The following is a 12,309-nucleotide window of genomic DNA, read 5'->3' as shown; positions in this document are numbered from 1 at the left end:
AAAAAAAAAAAAAAAAAGAAAAAAAGGAATCCTCCAAGTTTTCTCAGAGATAAAATCTCGCTGATGTTGTGTTCTAGGTTCTTCTAACCTTTCAGGGACTGCCAGAACTACATTTCAGTGTTTTGGGAACAACCGTGCTTCCAAGGAACAGTCTTTGTGATCTTGGTGGGCTCCTAGGAAGGCAATATCTGTGTGGCCACGCACATTTTCCACCATAAAAATCATGAGAAATTTCAATATAGAAAAATTCCAAAACGAAACACGGACACATTACCAAGAGCAATGCCAAGTAAAAGCACAGCAAGGGAAGAGCTGGCGGGAAAGCCATGGCGCCCTCTCTGCCCTGGCTTTAGACAGCCTGACCTCCAAGGAAGTAGTGCTGGGCACACAGGAGAGGTCACAAAAGTTGCATCTGTACACTGGTCAACCTAAGCTTAGATGGCCTCTTAACCTCCATTTGGTTGAATCTGTGAAAAACAGCTGCTCCCAAGGTCAGAAGCTCCCACATGGATTTATAGGTCTTAATATGAACTTTTTCTCCACCCAACTTCATCTCCATAGGATGTTCCCTGTTCCTTATCAAGTTTTTATACCTTTTTCCTCTTTACCACACCCCATAGCATTTCTCCTCCTAATAGGTCAGGTGGTGTTTCCTCTCTCCAAAATGCCATTGGATTTTGCTCTGGTCCCCTCAAAATATTTGTGCTTTCCTTTACCACTTCCCCCCTCCCCGAGCTCAGTGTCAGAAGGCATCACTGAGAGTTTTCATGAGCTTTATGGAACAAAAGAGCTGCCATTGTTAAAGACACTTGAGATTAAACTCAAAGGCTTAACATTGGACACTGCTTAGAGAACGGAGAAATGGTAGAATACTCTTCAGCCATAGAAGGAAAAACGTAATGTTGCAATTCTGATTGAAAGGGACTTTGAAGGCATGTTCCTCAAACAGGCACCCTGATTTGATTTTTGAATGTGAAGTTTTCCACTGTAGAAATTCAAAACAAATTCATGGAGAGGCAGCTCTGAGTCGACAAAGCATGGAATGATCAATACGCAAGTCCGGAACTAAAGAAGTATGGAATTAGGGGTGGGGGGAGGGTAAGGTCAGCCGAGGCAAACCAGAGTACTCAACCCGCACACGAAGCCTGGTCTTGGGAACATGAAGAAAAGCAGAAGTTAGTACTTAACTACTTGCAAATAGTCCTGTTAGAACACTGACAAGTTACATTCATTTATAGTGCCATTTGGGGAAGAGGATTGTGGTGGGGGGATGGAAATTCCAGCTCAGTAACTGATTCCCCAAGACCAGGAAACCAAGTCACAATCAAAGATGCTCAGGCCAGGAGATCCAAATACAATAAGGCAACATGAAGGCAAGGGCCTAAAGATGAAGCTACGTGCCCCCCAAGTCACCTGCCTGAGAACTTAGATCTGTGGACAAGGTTACATACGGAGAACCCGACTCCTGATCTTTATGTTAAGATGGAGCTCTAGACGGTGGCTCAGTTGGTTAAGTGTCCAACTCTTGATCTCGGCTCGGGTCTTGATCTCAGGGTTGTAAGGTCCAGCCACACACTGGGCATGGAGCCTACCTGGGGCGGGGGGGGGGGGCGGGGGCACGGTGGCGGGGGAAGATGGCTCTCTAGAAATTGGCAAACTTTCTAGAAACGGCCCGATGGTAAAGATCTGAGGCTTCGGGGGCCAAATGAGGTCTCTCTTGCAGTTTTTGTTTAACAACCCGTTAAAGATGTGAAAAACATTCCTAGATCACGAGTTGTATAAAAACATGCCATGGGCCCTACTTCGTCAATTCCTGCTCTGTACCAAACTCCCAGAGCCAGATCCTAGAGCAGAGGGCCCTCCTGGCCTCCCACCCGTTCTCTACCAGCAGCTGCTGGGCTGACAGCTGCCCCCACCGCTCCCAGAAGATGGAAGCTGGAGGGCTTCACCCCAGCGGGGCAACAGCAGCACATCCCCCAGGCGTAGCCAAGAAAGGAAGGTTGAGAACAGAGATGAAGGCTGCACACAGATGTGATCCACGTTTCTGAAAGCCTAAGGAGCATGAGAAGGTGATCTAGTCCCTTTCTGCTACACTGAACAAGGCAGGGTATCCAAGCTCTCACACCTGCTTCTGACTTGAAGCTAGGTGCGCTGCTTTGCTCAAACGGGATTAAATATGTAGACCTCATACCACCACCCCATCCCCCCACCCAGGTCTCAGGATGGAAACTATCCAGAAGGTTCAGATACAACTACAATGATCTATAATGGATTAGGAGACGGAAGGAATGTGGAGCGGCAGGCCTTCTTACAACAGTCTGCTTAAAGAGACTGTTGGAAAACAGGAGGCTGGCATGAGCAGAGGTGAACTCGGTGTTCCTAGTGGGCCCGTTCTGAGGCTGCCATCCACCTCACAGGGCAAGCAGCCTGGCAATTCACTTCTTTGTAATACTTTCACATTCCAGTAATTCTTGAAAGAGACTTGGGGCACACGCTAATTTCTCGCTGACACTTCTGCAGAACAAAACTTCAGTTAGCACCAGCCCGGGGCTCCCGTGTCCCCGGCCTGGTCGGTTTCTTTTGCTGAAAGGAGACAGCTGGTCCATAAGAAATTTCAAGCTCTTAGGCCCCAAACGGGACTCTAATCAGATGTGTGCCAAAAAGAACTCTTAAAAATGTCCCCAAAAGACAGCTTGGACTCAAAATTCCTTTACTGAAAGATGAATTAAGACCTGTAAGTTCTAGGATGGCAGAGGTTGGAGTTTTTCTGCCTTTAGCAGATGTACTGTAAGTTCCTAAAACCGTGCTTGGCACATCGTCACCCAAGTATTTGCTGTATAAGTGAACCAAAGTTGTTGGTAAAGTTTAAAACTCAGAAATGGCTTCATGGAAAAGAACCCAGCCTGAAGCTGATGCTACAGTTGTTTGTTTTCAGCCCCAGAGAAAAGCAATACACAGAAGGGGTGGGGGGAGACCTCTGCTCTCTGGATATTCCGCGGTGTGCCAAACGCAGGCAGGCCCCCTCACTCACAAAAGCAGGGAGGGTCCTGCTGAGCAGGGGGTAGGGGGTTTGGAGAAGCTGAACTCACTGACATGTGAACACTGATTGAAATGCAAACTTCCTCCCGAGGAGACAGGGTATTCCAGAATAAAAGAGGGCATTTACTTTCTCCGGGGGCACCCACACAGCTTCACTTAGAAAAGATGAAGTTAATACGGGAAAGTGAGGCATCAATGACTTCGGGGACAATGAGCGAAGCCACTGGACCTACCTCAAAGGACGCTGTAGTGAAAGCACAGCCTTTGTGGGGAATTCAGTTGTTGTTTCCTATCACTTTGTGCTGTTTCTCTGAGAATGAGTGAAAAGTGATACGGAACCCCCGCCCTGGCCAACACCTTCCACCTCCCGCCCCCCTCCAACACCTGTTCTTCAGCTGAAGATAAATGCGGGAGGGGGCGGGAGCCCCTTTAAAACTGCAATCCCCCCACTTCAAAGCCAGGGTCTACAGGGCAATTAACACAGGCAGGAACACCTGTGTCCTCTTCTGGTGCTACGTAAAGTAGCAAGTTCAGGGTATTAGCTGTAACTGCTAGAATCAGCACCTGTGACACGTTAGCAGTTCAAGCAGGTCAAGCCGAGAGCTGAGAAAGACAACGACAGCATCTCAGGGCAGTGCAGGGAACCTGGTTTCCAAAAAGGCCTCTCTCTCAGCTAGAAAAGGAGGTATACTTGGATAGGATAGCAACCGCAGTTCTAGAAAGCCTAAGAGATTGAAGTCAACTTTCATCTACTTGTTACGGGTGTGAACAATGGTGCATAAACACCCTTTTCTGGATGTGGAATGAGTGTGCTTTTTAAAAAATTTCTACCGTACCGTCTAAAACTCTGTCTAGTGAGCACCTACTGTGTGCACTCAACATGCCAGACTCGGGGGGATTCGACAGTGATCATGGGGGGTAAAGCTCATCCAGCACTTTCTACGCGTATCAGCTCTTTTAATCCTTCACCGTAACCCTGTAACTCCTGTACTAATGGGATCTTCATTTTACAGAGGAGACCATTAAGGTAGATTAAGAAACCGTGCAGTCACGAAACACGTTAGTCAAGCTGGGATTCCAACTGGCACAGTTTATCACTGCGCAGGTTTTGACCTCCGAGGCCTCTGTAGGAACTCTGTGACCTACCAGATAGCGCATTCTCCGGTCTTCCCTCCGATGTGGCCTCAGCTAGAGTCCAGTGCTCTCAAGCTGTTAGCACTGTTCTAAGGGACTCTGTTCTCCAAATCCCACGTAAACCCATTTGCCGAAATAGCACAGTAACTTCCAAGTTTTAACAGGATTTGGCAACCCTTATATTATGGAAAAGTGGGAGTTTTTGCATCCCTGGGTCATCATGTCCTGCAGGAACAGGATCCTAAGAACAGTACCTAATGAGATCCAGAGGGACAAATACGGAGGGAAGCTACAGGCCACGGCAGTCCATGAACCACAAGACAGGGCCACAGCCAATGCAATTTAAACACCTAACACACTGGGTTAAAGAATGTATTTTCTCTTGCCCAGAAAGCCATTCCTGGCTGCTTCTAATCTCTTCTCCATCACTGATAGTACAGTATGAACTCCAGGACTTTGAACTGGATCATCTACCCTTGTGTATCGGTTAGTTTCAAAGGCCTTAGTCTAAAAAATCAGGTCTATAAACAGACCAGAAACAGTAACTTATTCTATGTGCATTTTGTAAGGCTGTTTTAAGCTCATAGTAGATGCTCAATAAATCCTTACTGGGTCAGAAAAGTTGAGATGCTTGTTAGATACCGCTTCCCTCAAAAATTGGATTTTCTAGACATTTCCTACACAACGTATTCTTTCATTTTTAAAAAGCCTTTAACAGGTCATTTTACTGATAGACCCAATAAATGAAAGGTAACCGTGAACCTCTTCTTCAAAACTACATGGTCTGGGAGGAAAAAAGTAAACTTGGGGGGGGGGACTAACAGCCACAAGAGGGTAACACCCTGATCAATGTATATGCTTAGTTTGGCTATAATAGAGTCTTAGATAAATCAGGCCCAACTGTGAAATCTTAACTACTAATAAAGGAGTACACCCTGCGTCAGATTATAACGCTGAGCAGTCCCTGCTCTAAGCTTGTTAAGCGGCCACTGGCATTCACTCAAGTGAGTGTTAAAGTTTGGGCACTCGGCCCAATGCACATTGGGGTAGAGTCTCAAGAGACAGGCCCTGTGATGAAGAAATCCTTCAATACACATATGAACCAATATTGTGTCTGACAGAATAGGAAGCCTCACAGAGCACAAGGATAGTGGTAACTGAAAAACCACTAGTCGTGGTGAGTGTTAGAGTTTTCCATCAAACGGTCTTTTGAATTTACAGCCATCTGAATTTATAGTCTTCCTTAGACCCCAGGATCTTGAAAGTTCTGCCCCCTCTGTAGACGCCTCTGGGATGATGAAAGGCCCTGGGCCCAGACTTTGAAGTCAGACAAACCTGGGTTTGAATCTTGGCTCCCATGTGTATTAGCTTTGTGACCCTGACCAAGTTTACTTAATCCCGGAGCTTCGATTCTTCCCGTGTAAAACTGAAAGAGGGGCGCAAGCTTGGCTTTGAGGATTAGAGATAATGTATGTGAAGGACCTAGAACGGTGCTGAGTACAAAGTCCCCAGGCTGTCATTTCATATACAGAAGGCGAATGTGGAAAGGTGCTTGGGTGAAACCATGGGAAGCGAGTGTACAAAGGCGGTGGGGGAGGAGCCCAGAACAAGGATTCCCTCTCCATAGCATTTACATCTCTATACTTTCAGAAATAACGGACCAGATTAGTACTCCCATGAATGTGGTAGGAGTAAACTCATCCTCCGTGATTTTTTTTTTTTTTTTAGGTCCCATAAAATCATTAAGTTCAAAAAGGACTTCTGTGGTTCTCACTTGTGCTAAAAAAAAAAAAAAAAAAAACAAAAAACTGTTCAAAGGACCAGTGGTAAAACTGGGGCCATCTGTCACCATTCCCTAAGCAGCAGCTCGGCTACTGTACTTAAGCTTAATTAAGGGTCACCCAAGAGTTAAGGAGTCTGATCTCCTAGAAGGCTGGTTCTTTAGTTTTGGGTTGATACGGTAGGAGTAACAACTCGGGCACTTGAAGCCTCTGAGTCCCTTGAAGGATTTAAATGGGTTTGCAGTGACCAGAGTGAGGACAGTGGTTTCTGTTTAAGTGCTTAGGCTTTAATGCATGTTGCATTAACACACAGGCTCTGACTCGGGAGGTATGGGATGGGCCTGGAGACTAACAAGCTCTTAGAGGATACTGATGCTGGTTTCCAGATCCCACCTGGAACAGCAAGGGTCTATAGGAGCCGGGACAATGGATTCCCAAACCAAGCACAAGTCCCTCTATTCTTGGGGTTCAAAAGCAAACAGGGGCAGCAACTGCCAACCAACTTTATCTTTAGGAAATTACTGTTATGGGAATAGAATAAAACCAGTGGAGTATACACAGAACTCTGGATATCCATAAAGGAAGTAACAAAACCAGAAAAAAATATTCACAGAGACCATTTCTCATTTCCCCCAGCTGAAAACCCCCTCCTCCCATTCCACTCACTCCCCAAAACAAAGTTCCTTACTTTCCTGTAAAATCGCCTTTTTGTTAGTTCTCATAAGCTGTTCTTTTGGAGCCCTGTTAATGAGAACCCTTATCAGGACCCTGATCTCGTCTCTTGTTCAGTCTTAGTGTAAAAAGAAAAACCAATTTTTAAAAAACCAGGGAAGAGGAGTAACAGTATAACAGTCAACTTAGAACCCTAATCAAGCACCAGTGGTTTCTGAAAATTGGACATGCATTCTGCAAGTACCATGATTTATGGGCAGTCTGACCTTCAGGAACTGAACAAATGAGTAAACCATCTCAGGGACACTTTCCCTGTTAAGTTAGAGGCTTTGTGCTAAGATGATAGGAAAACAACATGTCCTAACACTGCGGTCATGTGGACGACGCACGGGGCTAGCACCAGGCAAGCGATCCTGGTGCCAGCACCCTCGGGTCATCTCCCCAGCTGGATGACCTTGGTCACCCAGTTAACCTCTTCAAGCCTTTACCTGCAAACTGAACATACTCGCCCCACCCGGCCCCAACCCATTTGACTGTGTTGGCCACCCAGGTCCTGGAGAACACAACACTTCCCAAGCCCAGGGAGTACTGCCTCACTTAAAGGATGGTGGACATTCCACTGCCCACAACAGATTTTAAAGCACAGTACACGAAGTAACGGATTACTGGTTTTTCTACCAAACTCACCAGCCCTGGAACCACTTATCTCTGAATTTTTGAGCATGTGAACTAATATTTCTGCGGCTCCAAAAGCATTGTGTTTGATTCATCTGTTACAACATTATGAAGAGTAAAGCTTTTTTCCAAATTCACTTCTGGGGATTGCTGTGTTCCCTTGTACCACCCAGTATTTATCCTGGCACCCCAGAGAGTAGGACTCTTAGTCTGGCGTGAGCGTGTGATTCCCAGTATCTTGCACGGTACCTTTATAAAGCAATTCGTGTTTATGGGTTTATGCCTCCCATCTAGTGAAAGCACTCGACCAGAAGCCAAGAACTCCATGGTGAAAACAAATCAGCCCTCACCTCCAAAAGGCTGCAAGCAGGGAACAGTAATTTTTTGTGGAGAATGAGAGGCCCCTGGGAAACACTTTCCAATCTATATAGATTTCCTAGCCCTAGTCAGGAATAATTTTAACAAGCACCCAGGTGATCTGTGGACTGCACTGTAAGCACTCTCCTTGTGGCTCAACAAGCTCGACGCTCTCCCCCCACCCCCGCTCAACACAAGCCCGTCCTCAAACCTCCATCCTTTTGCCCACAGAGGCCGTTAGAGTGTTACGCTCTGTCCCGGCAGAAGGTCAAAAGACAGTCAAGGACCAAGTATTTACTTGTCAACTTCGTTTTTGAAACGAAACGCAAACGCAGCCCTCCGTCATTGCTATGGCGCACAGTTTACACCCACAGTCCAATCCACTTTCCTTAGGAACTTTCAGCCTCTTCCTCTCCACCACGTAAAGTATTCCGGGAAGCGGCAAACACCTCAGGGTCCCAGGGTGCAAACTCTACGTGCACACTTGGTTGCCCGTCATTGCTCTGGCCCCAAAACCCCCACCAAGCACGTCCCGGCGCAACTGTGGCCCCCAGTCACCAAGCGCGCCTCCAAACCCCTCCTCCGCCGAGCCGCGTGCCCAGCTAGCCCGGGGGCGCCGTGGCGGACTCGACAGAGCCCGGAGGCTTACCTGAAACACGTGGTGAGCTCACCCGAAGGCTTCAAGCACGGGTATTTCGTCGTGGCGATCTTGTTTTCCGAGCAGATCTCTCTAGGAAAACAGTTGGAGCAGCCACTTCGCTGACTGTCCACGGGAGAGTGGAGGGCAGGGCGCGCGAGGGTTGCAGGGAGCGGCGTCCGGGCGCGCCGAGCAGGCTCTGGTCGCCGAGCGCGGACGCGGAGCGGACTCGGGGGCTGGGCCGGGCGGGGGTCCGCCGGCGCGAACGCAGCCCCGGGGTGGCCGTACCAGGGAGCCCCGACCCACTGACGGGGGAGCCCGGGCAGGGCGCGAAGTTTAATGCCGCCCAGGGTAGTGGAGCACCTAGCCCGTGCCAGCGGAGCCAGGGCGTTGGGGGTGGGCGGCGTGCGGGTGCGCGGCGTGCGGGTGCCTGGAGGGCCCGGGGTACCGCCCCCACCCCACGAGCCAGGCGCGCACGCAGCCGGGACTAGCAGCGCTTACCTGTCGCCGTCCTCGGGCTCCTCTCGGTAGCTCCACGTGTGTCCCAGCGCCAGGAGCAGCAGCAGCGGACCCAGGCTCCTGCCCAGCTGCCCCCTCGCCGCTGCTCCCCGACTCGGAGGCGGCGGCACCATCAGGGAAGCTCCCGGCTTCTTCCCGGCGCTGGAGCTCTCTCCCCGCCTGTGCTCGGCTTCTCCGCGGCCGCAGCCTTCCCTCTCCCCGGCAGGGGGCGCCGGAGGGCAGGGGCGTCTGCGCCACCTGCGCGATGCACCGGGGCTGGGGGTGTCGTGGAGCGGAGGGGTCAGGCCTGGAGTCGGGTGTGGGTGCAGATGCGGCGGAGGAGCAGGGAGACGGGTCGCCTGCGGTGCTAGGACGGCGCGGCGGTTGCGGGGGCCCCGCGGTCTCGCTCGGGATGTTCACTGGGGATCCACGGACTCGCCGGGCTTGGCTTTGGGCTGCGCCCTCCCCTCTCGCGTCTTCCTGGGCTGGGAGGGACGGGCAGGGCGCGCGAAGCCGGCGGCTGTGTGCATCTTGCCCCAGGCTAGCTCGCCCGGGAGGAGGAGGAGCCGGCTCACACCCCGGGGAGAGGGCGGAGGAGCCCAGGGGTTAATAAGCTTCCTTCCCGGCGTCAGGTCACTTCTGAAGGCCAGGGCAGGCCTCTGGTCGCCTTTCGCCCTCCAGCGCCCACGCCGTGCTTTCCCGCCACCCCGGGCTCCTCTCGGCAGGATTCGCAAGGAGGGAGTCGGGAGGACACGGCGCTTCCCCCCAGCTGCCTTTCCACGCCCGGGTCAGCACAGCTTACAGGGCGTAGCAGTCTGGCTTTCTTAAAACCTTAGAAGAAAGTTCTCTGGTCCTTTACCTTTGTTTGTAAAGCCGCTATTTTCTTCCTCACTGGAGCCGGGGACAAGTGAGGAGCGCGCTTTCTTCTCTCCCCCCACCGTGGGTGGGGGGGTCTTATATGCTTTTGCCCTGAGCGGCTTTCACGCGGTTTCCACGCCACGTGAGCCACCACACGTGAGCGCAGGAAACTCCTCGAACACCAGGTGAGACGCCGAGGGGCCCTTAGTCACCGGCCCCGCCCGCTGCTAGTTAATAGCCGGCTGTTCACCGGGAGCCCGCAAACCCCGGGGCGGCGCCGTCAGTCGGCTCGTTTGGTGCTGACCCCACTGTAATTCGTTATACCTCTGCATCTTAACGCTTTGTTGCACATCAGGAGTTTCTGTGCCTGGTAAGGAGGACCTCGTGACACAGACGTGCCCCACCGAGCCAGGCAAGTGGTCGTGGCCCAGAAAGAAATTGGAAGAGCAGGAGGTTGTAATGCCTAAGGTCTAAGGAACGCGTGGTTCTGCAGCTGCCGGACGGGGCGAAAGGTAGCTTGTTCACAAGTTACCGGTGTAAGCAGGTGCTTGGGTTCAGAATATTCTGGTCAACAGAGAATTACGTCACATACACCTTGACATTTTTAAGAGCAGTGGCAGCCTCCTCCTTCTGTAGAATGCTTTTATATTTTCCAAAGGTTTTCCACATGCATGATTTTATTTGATAAGCTACCCCTTGCAAGTAGAAATCCGATTTCTTAGTTCAGTAAGGTGGGTTTTTTCCCCTACAAATCTAACACAGACTTGGCAGACCATAAAACAGACTTGATATTAAAATATGGTGCTACAGAGAAGGAAATTTCCACGTGGTAATTAGAAGACACTTCAGAAGCTTGCAACACCTGAGAATGAGGATCACGGGGTCAGGAAAAAAAACAAACAAACTCGGATTCGAATCCAGGCTGTGTGGCTTACTAGCTATGTGACTTTGGGCAAATTACTTAACCTTTCTGAAACTTATTTTTCTCATCTGCAAAATGGGGAAACCTCTCTCATAAATGTTTATGAGTATTAAATGAGGCAGTGCATATAAAGTATTTTTCACAGGGCCCTCCATGTGTTGAGTGCTCAATAGACTTACTATTATTTTTAATGTAATTATTGCACAGAATTTGCAGTTGTAACTTTCTAGCTTTGGGCTTTCTAGATAAATACAGGTTTATTTCACAATAGTTGTTTGGGCCTCTAAAGAGATACCTCTCTAAGCACATTGAAAAAGAAAGGCATCCTGGAACTTGTAAAAATTCTATCACTTTAGATTGTACCACAAACCTGTTTAGTCTCCATCCTGCAGGGAAGACGCTATCCTGTAGAAGTTCTGTTTTTATTTTACTACCAATTACTCTATTTTGATATCTTGCTATCTTTTTTTCTCATTTTTACTATGTTTTGCTTTTCTACTCTTTTCTACTCTTGCACTGTGGATGTTAGTTCTACAAGTAATAGAATGGTGGAGATTAGTTATCACTTTCGTTAATTAGTTAATAAGCCACATATGGAGGCACGCTGCTTGGCAGAGAAAGTAATTCAGGCTGCAAAATGGTAAAAGCAATACCATGCCCATTAGGCACAGCTGTGTAGCAGAAGACTGGGGACAAAGCCAACGTTGCCGCCACCTTATTTTCAGCCCCCCATACCCTGAGCGTGCACGACAAAGAGGCATCAGAGAAGGTGCTGGGGCCACGCAATCAGCCCAGGTTTGCCTGGGGAGGAAATCCCAGGAGTGGGTGGTCAGAGCATTTCTGGAAGAGGTGAGCTGGAGCAGAGACCTGGAGAAAACCTTTGCCCTGAGGCCTGGAATTTAAACTCCTTGGCAGCTACTGACAGCAGGACATTTAGTGTCAGGCTTGGGGTGGGGGCTGGGCTGGAGAACGCAACCGAGCAGAAGATGTGAAGGCCTTGTATGGATACCAGTCCCCCGAACAGTTAAACACTCTGCAAAAGACGAAACCTGCATTTGCTCAGGCTGCAGCCTGTATGGGAGACGTCGCAAGGGGGCTGAGTGTGGTAGGGACCTATGGGTCATAGGTGTTCTTTCCTGGCACCCTCACTCTCTCCCCCACCGGGCACGAGCTCCCCAGTCCCTGGCTTGCCCCCACCGATCTACCCCATTCCCTCGTTTATAAAACAGCGGATGAGAGGCCTCACCTACTGCCTCTTTCATAGGAGTGCGGCAAAGATTAATGATATGGCCCTAAATGCTCCTCGGGGGAGGCTCTGTAGGATTATTTCTTTTCAGCATACCACTCTCTGTGATGTTTTCCATATAGACCTGTCAGCTTCCCTGAAACAAACCAGAGTGGACTGTAACAGAATTACCATGTCCTCAGGACACGGGGCTGTGCCTAGGGCATGAATGCGCACTCTCAGCTCTAGGTTAGACTTCCTGGTGGACCGGATATTGAGTGTAGGGGGCAGCGCCAAGTGAGATTGGCTGACCTGAGAATCCAGAGGCCAGCATACAAAAGCAAAGCAAAAGGAAGAAAGAAAAGTGAGACTAGGCCATAGGACAGACAGAGCATGCCCTTCTAATGAGACCGAAGGCCCCTTCCACTCATTTTTAAGGGACTCCAATAACTTATTTGTACAAAATCAACTTAGTACTAGAAAAAAGAGACCCATAAAAAAGATAAATTAC

General features: G+C 49.6%; 1 protein-coding gene across 1 annotated transcript in view; it reads right to left on the bottom strand.

The window, feature by feature from the left end:
* CCBE1 (collagen and calcium binding EGF domains 1) overlaps window positions 1-8,927 on the bottom strand; it is a 226,127-nt gene extending 217,200 nt beyond the window's left edge. Inside the window, exons 1-2 of the mRNA XM_040632463.1 lie at window positions 8,797-8,927; window positions 8,308-8,388 (exon numbers count right to left, since the gene is read on the bottom strand). Of these exons, the coding sequence (XP_040488397.1) occupies window positions 8,308-8,388; window positions 8,797-8,927 (212 nt within the window). The remainder of the gene's footprint in view (window positions 1-8,307; window positions 8,389-8,796) is intronic.
* Window positions 8,928-12,309: the final 3,382 nt, after the last annotated feature.

Source organism: Ursus maritimus, unplaced genomic scaffold (assembly GCF_017311325.1).
Source record: "Ursus maritimus isolate PB19 unplaced genomic scaffold, ASM1731132v1 scaffold_18, whole genome shotgun sequence".
NCBI lineage: Eukaryota > Metazoa > Chordata > Mammalia > Carnivora > Ursidae > Ursus > Ursus maritimus.
The sequence above is the reverse complement of the archived record's forward strand: the minus strand, read 5'-3'. Positions and strand labels throughout refer to the sequence as shown.